The sequence below is a fragment of the Oxyura jamaicensis genome, chromosome 1 (assembly GCF_011077185.1).
Source record: "Oxyura jamaicensis isolate SHBP4307 breed ruddy duck chromosome 1, BPBGC_Ojam_1.0, whole genome shotgun sequence".
In the NCBI taxonomy this organism is placed as follows: Eukaryota; Metazoa; Chordata; class Aves; order Anseriformes; family Anatidae; genus Oxyura; species Oxyura jamaicensis.
Window position 1 is genome coordinate 35,143,692 of NC_048893.1, and position 21,905 is coordinate 35,165,596.

The 21,905-nt window shown below is 46.4% G+C and overlaps 1 protein-coding gene across 2 annotated transcripts in view; it reads left to right on the plus strand.

Annotated features, from left to right (window-relative positions):
* Nucleotides 1-3,388: 3,388 nt before the first annotated feature.
* SRGAP1 (SLIT-ROBO Rho GTPase activating protein 1) overlaps nt 3,389-21,905 on the plus strand; it is a 152,160-nt gene continuing 133,643 nt past the window's right edge. Inside the window, exon 1 of one of the 2 annotated variants that reach the window (XM_035332839.1) lies at nt 3,389-3,570. In XM_035332839.1, coding sequence (XP_035188730.1) covers nt 3,504-3,570 — 67 coding nt within the window. In that variant the 5' untranslated portion in view covers nt 3,389-3,503. The remainder of the gene's footprint in view (nt 3,571-21,905) is intronic. The other variant, XM_035332846.1, reaches the window with a different exon arrangement.

A 21,905-nucleotide genomic window follows, 5' to 3' on the forward strand; every position in this document is an offset into this window, starting at 1 on the left:
CTTAAAATTGATGGGAAGTCTGCTGGGACCTTTCCGGGAACAGGTCTCAAAAGACATGAATTTCTGCAATAATCTCTTCTGCCCTGTAAGTCACCTCAAACCTGACACTGCAGAGCCAGGCAGGGGCTGTTCCTGTGCAATCGCCATCCCCGCGACGGGATTGCAGGCTGTGTAAATCAGTGCGGAATTGAGTCCGGAGACTTGAGCTGCCACGAACATCTTCAAAGAAGATTACACCCATGTAATAATGCGCAATCCTTTGGCAATCCCTAAAGAAGGGCAGGGAGTGGTAGGGGGGATGGAAATCAGATTTCTCAGCCAGCTCAGTGCTGGTTGTCCCGGAGGCCAGCCCTAACCCAGGGATCCAGAACACGTGCAGCTCTGAGCCTGGCATGCCCCTGCCGGCTGGGGACACGAGTCCTTCCTTGGTCAGTGATCCTGCCACGGACAGGCAGCCCCGAGCCCAGCAGGCTGAATGCAGGGAGACACGCAGGGAGAGCAATTTCCATGGGCAGATGGTTACTGAATCTTCACAGGCGATTGCAGAGAAACAGAAAAGCTCTCTGTGGCTTCACAGAGACAGGCACAGCCCCTGGCTGCAGCACCTAGCACACGGGAAGGGGTGCTGCGGACATTCAGCCCCCCCTCTGCGCCCTTCTTCTGGGCAGAAAGATCTGGGCAGTGCTTCCCATTATAGGCTTGGTGGCAAGATGGGGCTGCATCCTTCAGCCCCCAAGAGAGGAGGCGGTAGGCAACTTCACGTCCCCAACCACATCTGAGGCACAGTTTGCATGCCCAGCTCCCAGACAAGGGCCATTGGGACTGGCCTGGCCAACCTGCAAAGCCTCACCCAGGGCACGAGGGGACTTGACCACTGTTCTTCGTCCTCACCAGCTGCGAAAACACTCTGCTGTGCAAGACAAGGCAAGATTCACAGCTAATCTCCAGTTAGCACCCTGTGTCCCCTGGGAAAGTGGCCTACTGTATTGTAAATCAGCCTGTCCCCGGGCTAACAGATGGACTTGAACAGCCAGGAGGAACGAAGCAAGCATCAAAGGCTGAGATGAAAATCAGAGTTTGGTGGGATTATGAAGATGATTGCTCTTTTGAGTCAGGGCTTCTTATTCAAGGGATGTAATCTGACCATCCAGCTTGGAGGTAAATTGGCTTCAGACGATAACGTCTTGTGCTATGATTGTTTTAGGTGATCAGAATTGGGATCAGCACTGAGAAGCTGTGCTGGGAGAGCAAGAGGATGAGACATAATAAAATTATAGAGAATGGCACATGAAGAGGGGGTAAGGAGAAAGGAATCCTGTAGCAGGGGGGAGCATGGTACCTAACCAAGCTGAAAGATGTGTTGCAAAGGATATATATGTGCTTACTGCTAGAAAGGCGTGGTAGAGGTGCGGACGTGAGTTAGCTGCAATGCTAAAGCAACGGGTTTGTAAGAAATAAATATAAACACAGGCAAGAAAGTGAGTATTATCTGTGCCATTTCCCCCCAAGGGCCAGATCCCCATACCACTAAATCTCAAAGCCAGCCATGTTACTGGGTAGCTGGCTTAAACCTCCCAGCAGCAGATGATACCAGTGCTCACTGATTTGTCCCAAAGGATCAGGTCCTGGCCGTGTCAGTACGAGCTGTCCAGGACTGGATCTCCGGGTATTTTATTTCTATTGACACTTGCATTTGGAAACTCTTTGTGAACAGTCTACAATTTTGCTTAATCACTCCTGGACATACCTGAAGTCAGTAGAGCCCTCTGTCTCCAGAAGTCCCCTACCTGCCCTTAACCTCCTCAGAGCTAACCTCCCTGCAGCTCAAAGTCTGCATCTGCAGCCTCAGAGTTTGACTTTTGGTCTTGACTCCAAGAATGACAGCCACATTCTTTGCGTGACATAAGAAGCAATGTCCATCACCCTTTGCTTTTCCCTTGTTTTTATTTGTTCTTGTTTTCTTGTCTAAACCCTTCTTAGAGAAAGGGTGAGTTTCAGTGCCATCAGGGGTCAGGGAAAGGGGCTGCACAACCTGAACCATGTCTGACTCCTTCTTCAGGTGAGGGCCAAGCTTAGAGTACAGGACCTATGAGAAGTGTGGCTACAGGTTTGCTGCTGTGCTCAGCTCCTGGCACGCACAGCATCACCTCAGCCTGTAGAGCTGGCACATCCTCCGCAGCCCTGTAGGGCTGAGTCCAGTGCCAGTTGTGCAGGCAGAGACAGAGGCTGACCCCTCGCTGCTGGCATTGCCAACAGCAAGGGCATGCCTGGGCTGTGTCTCCCCCAGGTGACTTGCCCCATACTCCTGCCTGCAGCTCTTCCTGCCCTTCTAAACCATTTTCAGCTTATCACAGTGCTTGTCTCACAGCCTTTTCACAAGGAAAGCCGTGCACCATCGCTCACCAACCTAGGTGTCCATCTTTCTCACGTTGTTGTCCATCTGGGCCACGGCCCCCGTGTGCCAAGCACAACACTCCAAGGCAGCAAGATGTCAGGTGGCCTCCCGCCCTGTTTTGTTTCCTTCCCCCACGAATGGCCCCACACAGGGGTGCTGACAGCCCTGCCCTCCAGAACCAGCTGTGTCCCGAGGGGGGCTGCATCTTCCCCCCTGTGCCACCATGCCCCCGTCCCCTACTGGACCCGGTCACACAGGGGCGCTCAGAGGGGCCACCACGAAGCCGTGCTCTGCCCTCGGGGGAAGTGGGGAGCCCACGGGCACCCCACAGATCACAGCTTCCCTCCGGCCTCTCCCCCGGCCCCCGCGGGCTCGGTCCCTTCCCTCCTTCCCCTCCGGGGCCCGCCGGGCCTGCTAGGCCTCTGCCCGCGGGGCAGCGGCGGCCGCCGGGGCCTCGGAGCCGGGCGCTGGGCGGCGGCAGCGGCCGGGCGGTGGCGGAGGGGAGGCAGGAAGGGAGGCGGGGAGCAGCTCGATCCCGGAGACACCTCTCCGGGGCGCGGCGGGGCGCCGCCCGCCGCTGGGGCTGCGCTCCCCGCCCCGGCCAGGCAGGGCAGGGGGAAGCGGTGCCTCGGGCGTGCGGAGCGAGCGCGGCCGCCAGGCGGGCAGGCAGCCCGGCAGCCCTCCTCCCTCCCTCCCTCCTTCTCTCCCTCCTTCCTTCCCTCCCACCGCCCGCTTTCTCCTCTCTTCTTCTTCCCCTTCCCCGGGCAGACAACAATGGTGGGGCGCAGCCGCCGGGCCCTCGCCTAGCGCCCCCCGCAGCCCAGCCCTTCCCTCGGCCGCCCCCAGCCCTGCGGCGGCCCCGGGCCGCGGAGCGCCTCGCAGCCGCCGGCCGTGCCCTGCCCTGCCCGGGGCGATGGTGCCGGCGCCGGGCTTAGTCTGAGCGCCGCCTCCCGCCTCGCCTCCCCGCCCGGGGCCAGCCGCCCGCCGCCGCGCTCGCCCGGCTCGAGGCAAGTTGCGAGCCCGTCCCGAAAACCTGCTCGTCCCCATCTGATCAGAAGGCGAGCAGAGGAGGAGGAGGAGGGGGAGAGGCGGAAGAAGCGAGCGGATAATGTCAACCCCGAGCAGATTCAAAAAGGACAAAGAGATTATAGCGGAGTATGAGAGCCAAGTGAAAGGTAAGCGCGGGGCGGCGGCTCCCCGGGGCTGCGGGCCCGGCTCGGCTCGGCTCGGCTCGGCGCCTGTTGCCCCAACTTCATGAGCGGCCGCCCCCTTCCCCTCGTCCCCCCGCTCCGGTGGCCCCCGGCCGCAGACAATGGTGAGCCGTGCCCCTGCCTCCGGGCACATGGCCGGTGGCCCCCGCCCAGCCCTCGGCTCGCTGCTGGGCTGGGCTGGTGGCTAGCGAAGCCTCGTCGCTGGCCACCGAGCGAGGCTTTTCGGCCATGCCAGGAAGTGTCTCAGCCCCGCATCGCCGGGCTGTGCTGCATGCAAGTGTTGTGCCGAGCAGGGGCTGCTTTCCTCGCCCTCGGCGCTTTCCCCCCTCTGCGGATGCCTGGGAGGATGAGAAAGTAGCGGGCTGGGCGGCGGCGTGGGTCCCCCGGCTATCCTTCGTATCGCACGAATCGCGATAAATGCGTGCTTGAAGGATGGGTGCGAGCCTGAAATGCAGCCCCCCAAGAGCTGTGCCACACCTGAACTCCGATTATTTAAAAAAAAAAAAAAAAAAAAAAGGTGAGGTGTGGGTGTGCTCTTCATGCACCTAGGGAGGACCCTCCCTGCGGCCGCTGTGCAGGGACGGAGCGCGTCCCCACACAGCCCGGGGGCTTCGGCAGCCCCCCGCCCCGTGAGGGTGAGGGCTGTGGACCTTCAGACCACGGCCGCTCCTCAGCTGCTCAAAGATCTGTTGACTTTCTGTAATCTCACAGGCATTTTTCCTCTTATCTTGACAGCTTGATCTTGCGGGATCGAATGATTCTTGTGGTTTTGTTGTTGTACTTAAAAGGAAGGAGGTAGTTTTTTGGTTTTCTTCTTCCTAAGCTCAACTTTTTTTTTTTTTTTTTTTTTCCTGTGAAAAATACCTGTCACTGATGAAAGGCTTTGTGGGTCCAGGGTGGGATATAGGTTTAAAATAAATAAGAGACCTGTCAGACGGATGGGCAGTAGGGAGTGCGGGTTCTTGTCTGAGCTGGCAGGCCGAGGTTCGGGTGCCCGTCTGAGATGGACAGAGCCGAGACAGCTCTCACGCTGCTGGTGAATTCAGTGCCATCAAGCCGTCGGAGTATCGGTGCTTCTGCCTCTCTGTGGAGATGGCTCAGATTTGTCTTAATCACTGAGCAGGAAAAATGTCCATAATCTTAATCCCTTTGCAGGGTGTGCAGTCTATTCTTTGCCTACTCCTGACACGATTGTCACAGGCTTGGTGCCGATTAATTAGAGCTAGTTGCTGTATAAGCCTTTATTTTCTTATGAATAAATAAAAAATGTGCCCTTCAGCTACATGTATTGGCTCATTTCCTAAACAAGGAAGATTTAGGTAGCGAGCATCCCTGATAACCAGCCTCTCCTTTGGTGTCACGGTCCCCCATCATAACTGCCGGGGGAAGTGGCGTTTGTATCCATGGCTTGGCAGGAATTCTGACTTGCTTTGCTCCTTTGTGGGGGTCTGAGTTGTGCACGGTCTGGTCCTGACCGTCTCGCTTGAATTGTTGATGAGCAGCTGTTGGGGAAAGTATGCTGGGCTAGAAATTGTAGCCAGGGCTGCTTTATATTCAACCGGTATCACTGCAATTGTATTCCAGGTGACAAGAACTCTTTGTGTTAAGGGTAATTCTGCTCCATGCTAGCTCAGTGATAGTATATCAAAGTTGTGATAACCATTGTGTGATACCTTGAAAATCTTTTTGATACTGGGCAGTCAAGGGCTAAGGAAGCAGTCCTAATTAGCCAGCAAGGTAACTTCAAGGGGCTGTAAATGCAGGGACCTGGGTCCCTACATACTGCCTGGTGTTTCATGCGTTTGGATAGAAGAAAGGGTGTGGCCAAAATGCTTTTTCTGCCTGGATTTCTGGGGTTGCAGCCGCTATTGGATTGCTTGCTGCTGACACATTTAGTGTCAGTGAAGGATGGGGGTGACCGGTCAGCAGACTGTCCCTGTGAGGTCCTTGGGACTGGCACCTGCACCGTGCTGGGTTGTAGCACCGTGTCTGTCCCTTACCTCGCTGTCAGGCGGTGTTGAGCTCGGCAAGCAGCGTGCCAGCGATTCTGGAACCATCCCCCCAATGTGTGCGCTTGTAAATCCCGTTGGGAGATGTCTGAATATCGATACTGAAGGAAAAGGGGCCTCTGATGTACATGGCTAGCAGAGTATGCGTATGGTGCCATTTTTGGACATGAGGATTTAAGAGTGTCATTCTTCACATAGCTTTTCTGCTCTTAACTCCTCAAATAGGAAGCAGTGACAGATGTTAATTGTTCTGCCTAGTCCCTGGATGGTTTAAACTGACCTCTACTCCATGGACTGCTTGGATACTTCTCTAGTAATGCCAGCACGTTGGCTGTTGCTTTAGTGGGGGTCATCCAGGAACAGCAAGAGCCTGCAGATGTTACCTGTTTGTCAAGCTGAAGGGGCAGGGTACTTCTGACTTGTGGGCAGAACATCATACTGTGCGTTATTTTTCTACAATATCCATTTTCTTAAGGCTAATTTCTGTCAAGAACTGCCCAATTGTAGAAATACGGAAATTGTCTTCACTTCCTCCAACATCATATAGAAGGCAGAAGGGCATTTCTTAAGGGTGCCTTAATACTCAAGTTACACCTGTCTAGATAGGTATCTGTAGCCATTATTTTGGAGATTGTAAGGATATTATGACAACACAGGTACCTTAATTTGTAAAGACACAAAGGCGGGTGGGAAGTACTGCTTGGCTCTATAACTCTTACTAGTTGGAAGTGAGCTATCTCAATGCTCTTCTGTTCTAGTATGACCTTGTTGCTTCGTAATCAACAAGCACCTACTTCTCAGTAATGTTTCACTTTTTAATTCAAAAGCTTTAGGTAAGGCATCAAGAGCTTGTTTATTGGAGAACATTTTGACAGTTCAGAGGAAGAATTTTACTTATTTTTAAAATGGCTTGGACAATTGCAGGCTATATTGGATTACTGAGCAAGATAGCTTCGCGTGATATCCCTGATCATCCACTCTGTCAATTGCAAGTGTTTTTTTTTTTTTTGAGGAAAGTAGTAATTTTACAGGGCCTCTGAAGTCATTAGAGTTTGATTTCCTTCCAGCCCCACAGCTGAGTGGCAGAAAGGAGTGGTGGTACAACTAGAGCTAGGGAGGGGAGAGTCCTGTTCAAATGAGCAACAGAGCGGTGGCATAGTAAGGGGTTGAGTATTACCCTTCTTGTATGTGATCATACCTAGATTTACATGCAGCACACCTTAGTTCAAAGCTATGTGTTCACTCAGTTGACTGTAGTAACCCGTTATCACACCTTTTGTATTCTGTGGACCAGCCTGATACAGCTGAGGTCTGGGGATGCTGCTCAGTAGCTTTCAGATGATCCAAATGTTAAACTGGCAGAACTGGCAGACTTTTCAAGAGTTGCAGCTGGCTTTCAGCACACAAGAAAAATGTGCTTTTCATAGGTAAGCACTGTGCTCACTGGTTATCTGTACCTGTCTGTTCAGTGAGGCCCTCTGTATCTTTTGAACTGCTGAGAACCTTTGGAGTTTATCTTTTGTGCTTCCTACTTAACTGAATCTTCAACTGAAAAGGAATAAGAGAAGACCTACCAAGATGTTTCCTTCTTCCAACCTTCATTATTCAGTTGAAAGTGACTGAGTAGGAATATATTGCTTTTAAAATGCAAATCCAAAAGCAGCTTTGTGAAGGGAAACGCTTCCATAGGATTGATGATTATGTGGACATCTTCAGAATCAAATACTCCTATTTTCCACCGGAATCAATTTGTTAGAACTCTGTATTATATAGAATAATTAACTTTGATGGAAAATAAAAATTCTAGTTTGTGAAACTTAATTTCAACTTGCTCCATATTAAAACAATCTAGAACCAAAACAATAACAGAAATCTCTTGGATGAAAGGGCTGCGTTGTAAAATAAAAATTGGGTTGAGGTTTTGGTAAAGGTACCTAGTAATTACTTTGAAAAAAAAACTTTGTGATGAAAAATTTGGAATTCAGAATGCCTTTGTCAGAATTTTCATGTTGTATTTCAGAAAATTCATGAGAATTTGAAAACTCTAGCCAATTTCCAAAGTTCAAGCTTATCTAGCGTGGTTCAGTAGATTTTTTTTTGATCAGAAAACCTGGCCACAATAACTGTTGTCTTGCTCAGAAACGATACTGCTTTCCATGTTGTTTTTGAATTTGAGTTAAATGTTCTAGAGAGAGGCTATGAGAGGGCAGTTCCTTACTTTTTTTTTTCCCCCTTTCTGCTTTCTGCTCTCTGATCCTTCTCTTCAAAGTACAAATCTTCAGTTGTCTGGGTAAATATCAATGAGTTTGTAGTTGGTTTTGCAGCTGGCAGGAGTATCTGCAGGTTTGAGTAGTTCAGTCATAAACTGAGCATTCTTTATTTTATTTCATTTTTTATTTTTTTGGGTGGTAGACAAACACCACAGCCTACTTGCCAAAGGTTGTGATTGAAGAACTTCAGAGGTTTGAGCCTCTTAGTCTTTCTAGTAATTAAGGAAAAAATACTTTTTGTGGTACCTGTTTGAAATTATGGCCAAAAGTCAGGAAATAGATTTTTATTTTTATTTTTTCCTGGTTTAACCACACAGTGCAGCTGGTGTCTCCAATTCCTGCAGTGAAACTATTTATTATTTTATTTGAATTTAAAGGTGGATGAAGTTCTAAGTGCTGTAGCACACATGAAAGGGCAAGCAATGAATGGATTGACTGGCCAGTATTTCTGGCAATATGGCAATCATAATGCATACTTAATATTTAAGTTTTGTCTATTCCTGCACTTTTTTTTTTTTTTTTTCCATTACTCTCTAAGAAAGATTTAATGAGTCTCTGCATCTATAGCACTTTGGATGCTTTTATGATTACTTCTCTGGGGCTTTTTCCTTTTCCAAGTGTACTTTCTGTGGAGTTTTAGTATTGCAGAGTAAGGTTCTAAATCATGGTAAGGTCCATTTAATTTCCTGCCGTTATCTTTTATTGGTCACTTTTTTATGAACTGGAGTACTGGTTGCTAATAAAATTAAACTTATAGCTTTGAAATGGCTGTGGTAAGACACAATGGGATCGGAATTTCATCTCATTTTCCGCCTCAAACTTTGCTTGGGTTAGCTTCTGCCTTTTGTGCAAACGGGTTTCCCTGCCAGTCAGTGGTGATGGATGGTAGCGTTGGAAGGAAGCGGGTCCGAGCTGCTGAGACTGGATAAGAAGTCTCCCGCTGACCTTTACACAGCCGATTAGAAATCATTGACCGTGCCTTGACATTGCTCAGTGTGTCTGAGCTCTGCTTTGGACAGGGCTGGGTATGGGGGACACCACAAATGGAGCCGGACAGGTGTCAAAGCAAGCACGTGCTCCTCTGGTGGTACTTCTGCCCTTCCGCCTTTTTTCAAGCTGCTGCTACAAGTGGCAGATACGCTATCCCACATCTAACCTCTCTAGTCTCCATAGTGGAAATTAGTGCTACCTTAACTTGTATTAATCCCTATTAGAGTCTAATCTACTCTTACTGCTTGGCTTTTGTGGAGTGAAATAGGCTTTGGAGCTGTGGGAGTGGAGGGGGGGCTTGCTTTCATTCACGAGTGATTAATATAAACGCGTACTGGGGCTCCTTGCGCCCCACGTGCTGCCCCCTCTGCTTTCTGGAGGTTTTACTCTCCCAGCAGCGTTTCCTTCATGGCCAGCTTCTCCCACCACACCAGCTGTCAAGCCGACCTTCAGGGGCCCTTCTGTGCTCTGCTGCGAGCTCCCTGGGCTGAGCCAAGCTCAGGCTGACCACCTATTGCCCAGGCCGAGCCTCCTGGCCCTGCTCGCTGCTGGCCAGTCCCTGAGCAGCCCCTTCCTCCTGGAGTTCCTCTGTGCCTTTTTCCGCCCCACTTCTCATCTCTCTGAGGGTGAGCGGTGCTGGGGCTGTGTAAGTGTGTGGAGGAAATGTCAGGCCTGGAGGAGGTGGTTGGTGGCGTGGTAGCTGGCACGGCCGCACGTGTGCCACCAGCGGGATGAGAGGCCGGTGAGCGTTGGGCTTTTGGGGTGAGGCAGCGAGGGAGACACTGAGAGCGGGGGGCTGCGTTCTGGGCAGGAGGCAGAGCCGTCAGCGCAGGAAGTCTGCTCGCTGCATGTCTTTAATGCTACCAAGGCTATGTCTGGCACCAGAACCAAAGGAGTTGGTTATAGCCGCTCTTTTTCCTTTGTTTCCAAGATTTAAACAACCGTAGGCTGTTGTGGCAGTTTGTGTGATGGCTTGGTCCTGTGGGAGTGCTCTGAGGCAAACAATTCACTTTGATCTGTTGTAATGGGAGCGGTGATCCTGAGGCAGAGCTTCCTCAGGAATCTGCTGTGTGCTGCTGCCCGTGGGAGTTATCTCCTGGTAGACGCAGGCGTGTCACCAGTTGGTTATGATAGGCTAAAGGTGGTGTATTGCATTGTACCTGTGCTCTGCCCAGTAATTCATCATGTCCAGGGCAAAATGCTTGTACTCCGTGCTCCAGAGCCATTCTCCGTTAGCTGGCGTTTAATAACTGGAAAAGGAAAATTTCTTCAGTAGTCCTTTCCCTCTCCACTGTGTGTGCGACTATTTCTCAAGCATACACCTGTATCAGTTTCAAGGTGCAGTGATCAGTCTTGCATCATACAACCTACTGGAAACCTGGATTTCACCTTAGGAGAAGAATGAGGTGATTGATAAATGCTGAGATTGGAATGGAATATCTTTGAGGAAAACATAATGAGACTATTTCACAAATAACCCCAAGCACATCTCATGCTCTGTTTCCAAGAACTGGTTTGCATATGGGCACGGCCATGGCTTGGTTTTGCTCCCTCTTGTCAGTGAGTACAGGCATTGTCACAAACGGTTTGTCTTCCATAGAAGAAAAAAACACTTGTTTTAGTTCATGGTCAGTGTAATCAAATCATCCCAGCTCTAGGTGCATGTCAATGATACACGTGTTGCATGTAGGGAAAGTGCCCTTGGTAACCTTTCACTTAAAGCGTTTGGGCAAGAAGAGGACCCAGCCTCCAGCCCCACAAAGACATCTCTAGGAAATAAGTACCAGCAAGGCTGCTGAGTACTCTCAGAAGGTGCGCTGCAGAAAGGGTATGCTTCATGACTTGAGTCTGTAATAGTGTGTCTGTGAGATGAGTTCAGGATGACCTGTGTCACTAACACCTACCTGTCCAACGCAGGATAGCACAGCTGACCTGATGTTAATGAGGTCCCCATGGAGGTGTGTGGGTACTTGGATCTGCATTTACCTTGATCTTAGTGTTTGGGGTTGGGCGGGGCTGAAGGTTGCTTCTAAGTTAGAGCGGCAAGAGGGGAAAAATGCTGTTTGTGGCTATTATTCTTCTAGGAGAGGTTTCAGTAGAACTTGCTTAGAAGTATGATCAGTTAAAATATCCCTTTAAACTTTGATAAGTTGTCTATTATTGACTGATAAAACCTCTTTGAATTCCACTTGGGACCTCCTGAGACTTCTTATTGCAGGTGTAAAGTGCTGACAAGCAGGCAAGAGAGTTGTACTAGCACATTCACCAAAACATTCTCAAAATATACTAGACTTTTTTTTTTTTTTTTTTTTTAGATTGTGAAATAGAACTGAAGTTACAGAAATTATATAAAAATACTACACTTAAAGAGTAGTATTTCTTGTTAACCATATTGGAAATAAGCAAATGCAGCTGATTTAGCGGATGGTGGCTTCCAGGAAGTAATGATTGCAACCCTGTACCTAATGAGCTGCTCTGGGAACCAGAAATGACTCCTGCACATTCATGTAAATGCACTGTCCAGACCGCTTAACTGACTCAGTGCTTACTCATCTGAATTACTCCACGTGTAGGAACTACCAGCGGTTCACTGGTGCTGTGTTGTGTCAGGAGTCTTCAGGATGCCGCTTTGACTCGTTTCTTCCAAGAAGCCACAAGTGGAGTAGTGCATACTTCTTGCTTTGCTCTGTCCTTGTGTTAAACTAAATAAGGAGATGTGCTGATCCCCTTTCACTTTCCAGCGCACATGCTTTCATATGGTCTCTGCCCAGTCTCTGCTGTGCTAGCCAATTCCAAAGTATCTGCTTCCTGAAAATCAGAGGAGGCTGCTCATGTTTACAGAGTACAGCAGAAGTCTAATAAGATTCAGTGATAGCTCTTGTATGGCTCTGTTCTTTCAACAACCTGTCTTCTTTCAAGCCTTGCTGCTCTCAGCTTTTCCCCTCTGCCTCTTTTTAAGTGAAGAGAGGATAAACAATCTTAAGTGTTAGGTCAGAGACAAGATTTAAAAAAAAATGCATCCATTCAGTACCAAGACAAGCAGGCATCTGAACTGAAACTTTCTAACTCACCAATTAAATTACTGTTTGGGAGGTAGTAAGAACAATGAAAATATCACAATTCAATTACATTGTGCTTTTTTTCTTTCTTTTTTTTTTTTTATTATAGAACAGGAAGACCTAATATTTTTTTTTTCTGCTTCCAAACACCTTCAGACTTCCATTGTTAACTTCTTTTATTTTTATTTTTATTAATTTTTATTTTTAAGAAGGTGACAACTGTCCAGTAAATAATCTGTCAGGAAAGATTGTATGATAGAATTGCCTGTGGTAACAGCAGACTGGTCCTGGTGATCCACACACAGTCCTTTCCTTAAGGTTTTATATTCCTAATAGTTTGGGGCACTGAGTTAGAGAGCTCTCTAGTGCATCCAGCCATAGGTGTCCTTGCTTGCCAGACGCACTGCAATGCAAGCCTCTGTACCAAAATGTCCTGAGGCCAAGCTGAAGGGCTGATAGTTACTCTTACTCCTTTGACAGCATTTATGGAGGCATTTGGAATGAATACTAAAAAGAAAAAGTTTTTACCCTTAGTTACCGGACGCTTGACACACCAAGGTTGTTCTAAGTGTTAGTGTTTAGCTGGCACAGCATGCTTTTCCTCTTGCAAATCCCTAATTTGCTGGTTAGTTGAAATGAAAGTACATAAACTCTTGTCCAGAGGTGCCTTGTGCATGTGGCAAATTGGTGTCTCTGCATGCCTGGCATAAATAATATCAGCTCCACGAAGAAGCAGCTATGTAATGGAAAGCTACCTTGTTCTGTGTAGCAAGCAGAGATATGTCTAAGAAGTTGATTTTTTTTTTCCTAACCTATGCTGGCTTTGCTGCCCAATAGACTACTTGAGGTTAAGAACCAGCGTAATAGGATTGTTTGCATTATGCACCTTCTTAAAGCTGCCTTCATGCATTGGTGCCCTCCGAATTTCCCAGCAGCAGTGCACACAACTCGTGAGATGCATCACGTCGTGACAGAAAGCAGAAGGGAAGCATCAGTCTCCCCTGCTACTCACGTGTTGGAGCTGCAGCGAAGCGTGGAGCAGGAGCAGATCCACTGTGCCGGGGCGATGGGCAGCGCGGTGCGGGCGGTGGGTCCCCGCCTGCTGGGGCTGCCGGGGGGAGGCCCCTCGGCTGCCACCAATGTCACACGAGCCCTGCCTCAGTTCTTCCCCCGCTGCGAGTGGCCCCGTGCATCCCTGGCAGAGCTCATCGGATTACAGTCATCTCAGATGTAATCCTTTAATTGCCAGCCACTTCTGGTGCCATGATGTTGTGGCTATGGGTCAAGCCCTGTGCTGCTTAAGCAGTACTCCCGCCTCTGTCTTGAACTTTATCTGAAGGAGGGTGGAATACGCTACCCCGCACAAATGTGATTGTATGGCTTTGTTGAGAAACAAGCAGCCAGGAGCACCTTGAACTGTCCTGTTCCTTGGACCTGACTGAATTTGCTGAATCGTTTCTTGACTGAAGTCTACATGGTCAGCTGTCTGTCAACAGACTGCTGCTAAAAACAGAATTTATAAATCACAGAACCACAGAATGGTTTGGGTTAGAAGGGACCTCAAAGCCCACCCAGCTCCAGCCCCCTGACATGGGCAGGGACACCTCCCACCAGACCAGGTTGCCCAAAGCCCCATCCAGCCTGGCCTTGAGCACCTCCAGGGATGGGGCATCCACAGCTTCTCTGGGCAGCCTGTGCCAGGGCCTCATCACCCTCTGAGTGAAGAATTTCCTCCTTATATCTAATCTAAATCTACCCTTTTTTACCCATTATTCCTTGTCTGATCCTACTACAATCCCTGACAGAGTCTTTCTCCATCTTTCATTTAAGCCCTCTTCAAGTATTGAAAGGATGAAATAAGGTCTCTGTGGAACTAATAAACTGTGAATGTGGAGTAAAATGTTACTTTGTCAGGTTTCTGTTGAGGCTGAGAGGTCAGCGGGTGTGAGAGTTGGGGGGTTCATTATTTTTGTACCAATCCTGCTTTGAGATTTGCTGCTTCTGGTGGCTTCTGCCAAGGCTTTAATGCCTTATCATAACCATTCTGAATAAAGGCACCTCAGGGAGGCACATTACCTGCTTTTACAGAGATGTCTCTGGTACTATAAGTAAAGAAAAGTATGAAAAAGTTAATGGCTGAATTGTGGCCAATGAAAAAGTCTGTATCTGAGCAGAGCTCCTGAACCTCTACCTGCAAACTTAGCCGAACACAGGGTATTGAATACTGAACTGTGTGTGGCTCTGACTGGCTGTACCCAGACACAGAAAACTGGAGCATGTTTTCCACTTTTATATGTAAAAAAAAAAAAAACTAGTAAGATTTTTTTTTTTTTATTTTTTTTTACACAGCTCAGCTCTGCACTGACTCCGTGTCGCTTCCTGGTGGCTGCAGGATGGCCTCTGTGGAGTGAGGGAGGTCTTGGCTCAGGCCTGGACAACAGACTTCCAGGCCACCACAGCAGTTTTCGCGCTCTTCCATATGGGCTCCATGAGGCTTAGGGTGAAAAATACCCTGTGGGATTAAATCTATGTGTTTGCTGTATCAGATGCCATATTTAGTTCCCCGTTTAGCTGCTGTCTCACTTCAGAGGTGTCCGTGGGTATGTTTATGTGACTGCATATACTGGCCTACGTGTTTATTCTGCACACTGTTAGCAGGAGTTATAATTTAAAGCACAGCATCTCAGTAGCAGGGTTCCCCTTATTTATAGATCAGAAGCTGCTTTGCCTTCAGCTGGCAGAGGGAAGAGATAATGCTGGCCCCATCCACGCTGATGTAATCTGAGTTGCTACTAGGGAAGACCTGAAATGTTCAAGTTTCTTCTGATGAACCAGGTAGAAATCCATGTGATGCTGTGGTGTTAGAAGTCTGATCAGTGCAGCCTTCCTAGAGATCAGAGCATTTACACAAGGAGTCTGCTTTCACATCTTGCTACCCTGATCTTACCCAAAACTGGGCTTTGAATCCCAGATCTCCCATCTTGCAAGTGATTGCTCTAAGAATGAGGTAATGGAATGTGTGGGGACAAGTCTCCCCCTGTTTTCTTGTCTGTGGAAGCCGTTCTGCTTTTCCCCAGACCTAATGAATATTCAATTATTTACAGAGTGAATATGAATCCATTGCCTGGTGGTTAGAGCAGTCACCGAAGATATACAGGTTTCACTACATATTCCAGCAAGTGTGTATTCCTGCTCTTCTGCTTTTCTGAACAAGTGAAAAAGGTGGAGAGGGAGGGTTGTAGGGCTGAGGTATTTGTGTCACCACTCTCAAGCGAGAATACTGATTTTATCAGTCTGGAAGGGGGAAGTACCTTACTCATTCATTACATGTGGTCACATAGTATACAAAAACACCCTGACCCTTTCCTTTGTATTGATTTTTAATTTTAGTGCCCTGCTAGAGCTAAGGCAATTTTTGGAAGATTGCCTTGATGAAAAAAAAAAAAAATGTTTGCTGAGAGTTATTTGAAAGGTTTGTAAAATAATGTTTGCACAAACCTTTGCTCTGATTATTCTTCCTGAAGTACTCGGTTCGTACAGCGTATTCGGACATCTGCCGCATGGTGATTCTGCTTTCTTGTTGCCCGAGTTGCCAACTCACAACCAGCTTTCATAGCGGTCACCATAATCTTATTCTGGAAATATTCCTGACTTATTTCATGTCCGCAGAGTGGGTTTCTTTGAGGGTGGAAAAGTTGTCTCAACTAATGTCTACGGAGGAAAGAAGGGGAGTGGGTTTGCAGATGTTACTGAGGCAGATCTGCAGTTGTTAATCAAACGACAGTGAATGTGTTGAGGTTTAGGGGCGAGCTGAATGGTTACAGTGCAGTTAGTACAGCTGGAAGGAGAAAAACCTGAGTAACTCTTTATTGGTTGTGACAGTTGATCAGAATATCTGTTGCAGAGCTGTTTCACAGCACAGCAGGCAGCACCTCAGGCAGGCTGGGTGCTTACAGATGTTGGGCTTTACCCAGGTGTATTAACGTGCCTGCTCTTCCCTTGTGCGACTCCAAGTCAGGTTGTTTCAACAGCTGTGTGCAAAGTACTGTAGCTAAGAATCAGGCAAGAAGAGGGAAACGTCCAAATTCTCTCCTACTTGATTTAAAAAGGGGATTTAAGAAGACCATTTGGGTATGTTTCAGAATTTGTACACTGGAGTATTTAGTTTTTGAAAGAACAATTTGTGTCTAGTTCTCTTCTGCACTCCACCAAGCTGCCAGGTAATTTATCTAGCTATTCATTTGATTACCTTTTTTTAATTGCAATGGAATGGTGTATTAAATGAATAGCTAATGCATTACCAATACTGTAAGCGAGGAGATGGAATGTATGTGAAGGCTTACTAGAAAGTTCAGTGCCATAACTTCATGTGTAATGTGTGATTTTCTGAGTTTTAACATCAGACTTGCAGCACACATGCTTTTTACATTGTGTGGAAAGCTTGTGTTAGGGTATTTGAAAGTAAATTTATTAATACTGTTTTTTTAGATGCCATCTCTGAAATTATTTTTTTCTCAGTTAATATCAGTAGTATGTGAGACCATGGGATTTACTATGACAGTTACTTCCATTTCTGCCTTGCTTATGTGCCTATTTGCAAGGTGCTTCAAAAGAGAGATTTTTAAGTTACGACTCACACCTTATGGAGGGCAGCAGGGATTCAGGTCCCTCACTGGGATCATAAGGGTCATTATTCATACAGTGTGTTTATAATGTTGGAATTACCCTTTCAAATCTCATCTCAGATGTCTGCGATTTTGGGAAGACACCTCTTTTGTAATTTGTGTGCAAACAGCACATTCTTGTGAAAAATAACACAACACTGAGCCTCTCTTTCTCCAAGGCTGGGACAAAACTACACTCTAACTTGGGCAAGTGCATTTAATGTGAAGTGAAGAGAGGTCTTCGTTTCAGGGGACTGAATGCACTGACGAGTCGCCAGGTCTGCAGGAGTTTAGGAGGTGACTGAAGGTAGCCTCACTCAAATGGAAGTACTGAGCGCCTTGGAATTTGGTGCAGAGTTAAGAGAGCTGGATGAGTGTTGATGAAACTGGCATTTTCCTTTGCATGTTTTATTTTTCCAGTAATGGTTAAGATTTCTGTCAACATCTGGTAACTAGTCAGGTCCTGTTTACTGTAGCCTTGTGGTTTCCTAGCTGGTGGTGTGGGTATCACTGAAGCCATTCCCCACACCGATGGGGTGTAGCCTGAGCTGGTAGGTGCTGCTCAGACTCCTCCGTGGGGTTTAGACGTGTCAATTCTCTCTAACGAGCCTTGGCTGCAGGAAAGCTTGAGACCTACTGCTGTAAAATTTCAGTCAGTTAAAGCATTAGGCTTTGTACGGCATTCAGTGCTGTGAATAGTTGCTAACGAATGCAGGGCTGGAGGGATGAATGAAGCAGTATTGCTTCTCTAAGCAGCGTAGTAGCTGCCGTGTGTGTCCTGTTATGCACAGCCCTGTTTACTTTATACACATGGATTTGTTGACCTCACCAGGGCTCTTAACCTTCCTAGGGCTAATAATCTCCATAAACGTCTGCAGGATTGGGCTTAATTTTGGCATGGAAATATGCAAATGGAATGAATCAAAGTGTGAGTCATCACTTCATACAGTCAAATGGCCTGACCTAGTCCTGCAGCCTCGTGTCAGGCTGAAGCTTGCTCGGGAGCTGGTGGGACCTGACCCATGCTTTGGGAATACTGGTTTCGTAAGTCTAACAGAGAATGTACTGAAACATATGGAAGCATACTGAAGCAAATCAAGAACTGTCATCTGATTCAGATTCAACTCTCAAGATAAAATTAATTTAGATTACTGCTGGGATTATACACACACTACAGCATGTCTCAGGAGTGTTCAAGATGCCTTTTGAAAACTGTAATGGAGATGTTTTAAATTCACTGAATGTTGTTCTTTTTGAGCATCTAGCTCAACTAAAGTATGGTACAATACATGAACTTACTTTTAAAACTTATTGCAGGCAGTGAATTGAGGAGCTAAGCGATGCGAATCTCGCTTTCCTGTCTGTGCTATAGAATGCAAAAGCACAAACATAGTAAGAACAAGGTTCGTTTTGATAGTTTAATCTTTTAAACCTTTGAAATGTTGGTGTGCTTGAAAGGACTTCTAAATCCATCGGATAGTCTGCACTGTCTCATATTGTGTTCAAAATCATAGCAGATAAAGGAAGAGTGATCAGAAAGCTTAATGCAGTCAGAGCGTCACGACCTGTTATGTAAAGCAGCATTTGGCAGGGCCTTCCCAGCTGCTGTAAATGAATGTTAACAGCATTTTATCGGCTGCTTTCTCTGCCTTTATTACATAATCTGAATATTTATGACCCTATTAATATGTTTAGCTGTGAAATTGCAATATTGATGGAATGAACGTTCCATGGAAGAGTGAATGAGCAGAATATTTGCATCAGGAACAAAAGTTGTGTAAATATTAAAAAGCTTGGTGCTTATATTTGAAAGAAGTTTGCTGAATTACTGTACAGATGTGGCATGCTGTTTCCCTAAACATTTTCGCTTTGGTGATGTGTTTGGTGATGTGTTGCTGTTGTTGTTTGGTGATGTGTTGCTGAATATTGCGCTCATCTGTGTAAAACTGATCGCTAACCAGGAAGTGGTGATTTGTGTTTGTTTATTTGAAATGCAACTCTCTGAATCCATAATCATGATACTTTGGAGCCTTGAGCAGACATAGGCAACCTGTGGACTTCAGGCCAGACCTCGTTCATCAGAATCACCTCTGTCCAGAGAGCTGCTCCAGGTAAGATTTTGGAGCAGGATGTGGGCCAAGTTACTATTACAATTTGATTTTGTTTATTTGGTGACAAAGATCTTCCTTTCTGCCTTGTGCTCTACTTCATCTTGGCTCTAAAACCACTTCTTTTGCCATGACCAGGTAGTGTTGTCGTGTGACCTCAAATGCACGTCACATCATTAGGACATATGAGCACCACGTTATATGGCTGGATTCTGCGTGCACGTGCTGTCCCGTTACTGACTGCACACACAAATGATTACGTGATCATACTTGGAATCTGTGGGAAGGTAATATTTTTGGTCAAGAGATGCACAAGGAGCTGTAAGGTGTTTCCCTCGGGAGCCTCTTAGATTGTATTATGCCCCCCAACAGAACCAAACGCCACTATTTCAACAGATAGCTGCAAATTTCTGGCATGTTTAGAGGCCTGACACTGTTGTGGTCAGTGGCTCACACATACGGAATTTACAAATGCCACTGGTCTCATGCTTCCTTATCATTCTGCAAGATAAATAGCTCAGTTAGCTGCAGGCTCAGGTGAGCAGCTTGTCTATGGAAAGGTAAGCTGGAAAAGGAACTTCTGGTTTTACTTTTAATGGGCTGGGGTTGCTGGTTGTTTTCATTTTGCATGCAAAAGCTGTAGCCTGTCAGAAAGCTGCTGTCCTATGTGTCTTGTCATCTTGCCACTGAGTACCAGCAGTAAGTTTCTGAGTAATACAGCAGTCGGTGGAAGTCCCATTTGTTTGCAGCAGTCTCCTAGGTGGTAGCACCAGTTCAGCGGTGTATTTTTACACTATGCCTATATCTGAGTAACTCCATCTCTTACAGTCTCCAGTTTCACCCTCTCCACAACCTCATGAGCAGTACAGGAAGCAGCTGCACACAAATGTAAATTTTCAGAATGTTAGGAGGGTAAAGATAAGTGGGTATAGAGCATGGAGTGTTAGATTTGAGACCCATAGGGGAAGGCTCCATGGAGACCTTATAGTGGCTTTCCAGTACCTAAAGGGGGCCTACAGGAAAGCTGGGGAGGGACTCGTTATCAGGGGGTGTAGTGATAGGACAAGGGGAAAAAGCTTTAAATTAAAAGAGAGGAGATTTAGATCAGATATTCTTAAGAAATTCTTTACTGTGAGGGTGGTGAGGCCCTGGCACAGGCTGCCCAGAGCAGCTGTGGATGCCCCATCCCTGGAGGTGCTCAAGGCCAGGCTGGATGGGGCTTTGGGCAACCTGGTCTGGTGGGAGGTGTCCCTGCCCATGGCAGGGGGCTGGAGCTGGGTGGCCTTTAAGGTCCCTTCCAACCTGAGCCATTCCGTGATTCAGGAAGAAAGTTTAAATTAACACATCTTTTTAACAGTATTTTGTCCCCAAGCCAGTTATATCTACTGTAGGGCTCCAAATGGACTCTCTTCCCATGAGGGGAATTGAGATTTAAATATGTATTGTTCTTCTGGGCAATAGTGTTGAGCAGTCAAGTAAGGTTCTTAATAGAACAAAGAAACCTTTAATTAGGATAGGAGTTTCAACTGCATTCTTTTTTGTTTTGTGCAATAGAAACTTGCATTAACTCAGATAAATAAAAGAATGGATGGGGTGGAGGAAGTTTGGAAAAAGCACATCTGTTTACAAAGTTAAGTGCCAAGTTTACAGTAAACCAGTCATTTTTCCTTTGGAAGCTCTTAAAATAAGGTTCCCCTTCTCCATGTCCATGAGTATCTAAGTCAAGATATTTATAGGAAATATTTTTCAGCTCTTTCAGTGGGTTGGGGTTTTTCTTTAATTTTTCATACATTACATACCTAGATTGTAATGTAAAATTAATAGCAGTCTGCTTTTGCTGTTTTGTTTGTGTTTGTTTTTTTTGTTTGTTTGTTTCATTTTTGGTCTGTGCATGCTTTGAAATTACATTCCTCTTTTACTCATCTTTTTACTGAGTTTGTATGAGGTAAATACAATGTATTTCCTTTAAACATGAACAATGGCAAATCTTTTCTGGTATGTTCTGAGGGGCATACATTGTTGCACTGTGTTGCAGGGGTTTAAAGACCTTATGCATAGTCTCAGCAAATTTTAAAACTGGTAGCTTTAAGGAATAATATTTAGTAGGTTTAAAATTTTCCTAATTTATTATCTGAAATGACCTTTGGCAAAAATGCCAACTGTAGTGTCCTCTTCCCATCAGACATTGGTAAGAGGAAGCCTAGCAGATGTGAAATAGTTTTTATTTTGTACATGCTTATGTAATGTTTACTGGCTTATTGTATGCAATTAGACATGGAATAATCTCCTGTCTTAAATTAGTTTTTTTAAAGGAATACCTTAAAGAGGGTTGTGGTGAAGCTTTGGCCATCTGTCCTATGCCTGTCCTATGCAGTTCAGATTCCAAATCCAATGACAAAAGGCAGCTGTTTTTTGAGGTCATTGATTCTGCTTCTTGTTTGGGTAGAAGAGCTCTGGGACATGGCTTGAGATGCTCCATTTCCCTAATTACCCCTCTCTTCGGGTACTTTGCAGCCTCCTGCTCATTACTATCAAAAGAGTGCTTTCCAGAGCAAAATCCATAATGTCTCTTTAAAGGACCTAATCAAAACTCGCTAAATTGAGGGGAAAGCTGACATTGACTTCAAAGGACTTGTGGTTGGGTTTCTGGAAAGGAAAGTCATAGCCCTTTCTATTAAGTAACTGATACGATCTTCGTCACTTAAAACTTTCTTTTGTGGGCTGCTTTAAAAGTATTAACATTCCAGATTTATTGGGTGAATGGCAAACTCCATTTTCAGTGCAGAACACAGTGTGTCTTACTAGGGGAGGCGCAAACGGTGTATCGCAGTAGCACTCTACTGCAAACTTGTTTAAATCTCCTGCTATCTTGCATCCCCTTTGCTGCATCCCATACAGGTTATTAATTTGCAGGATAAAGCTCTTGTCCACACTCCCCTTGGAACAACCTCAGCTGGCACGTGGGAGTCTTTACCAGGAAGGAGAGACAGAGACAGTTCGTTGCGTTTATAGGATGTGCTTCTAAGTGACTCCTCCTGTTACCTGGCTTGACCATGACTGGTCCTCATTTGTCACAGGAATCAGTAAGGTAAACTTCACATAAAGGAGGTACTACTAACTCGAGAGTGAAAATTTAAAAGGTCTTTTTTTTTTTTTTTTTTTTTTTCCCCTAAATACCAGTTAACGGCCATTGCCTCTT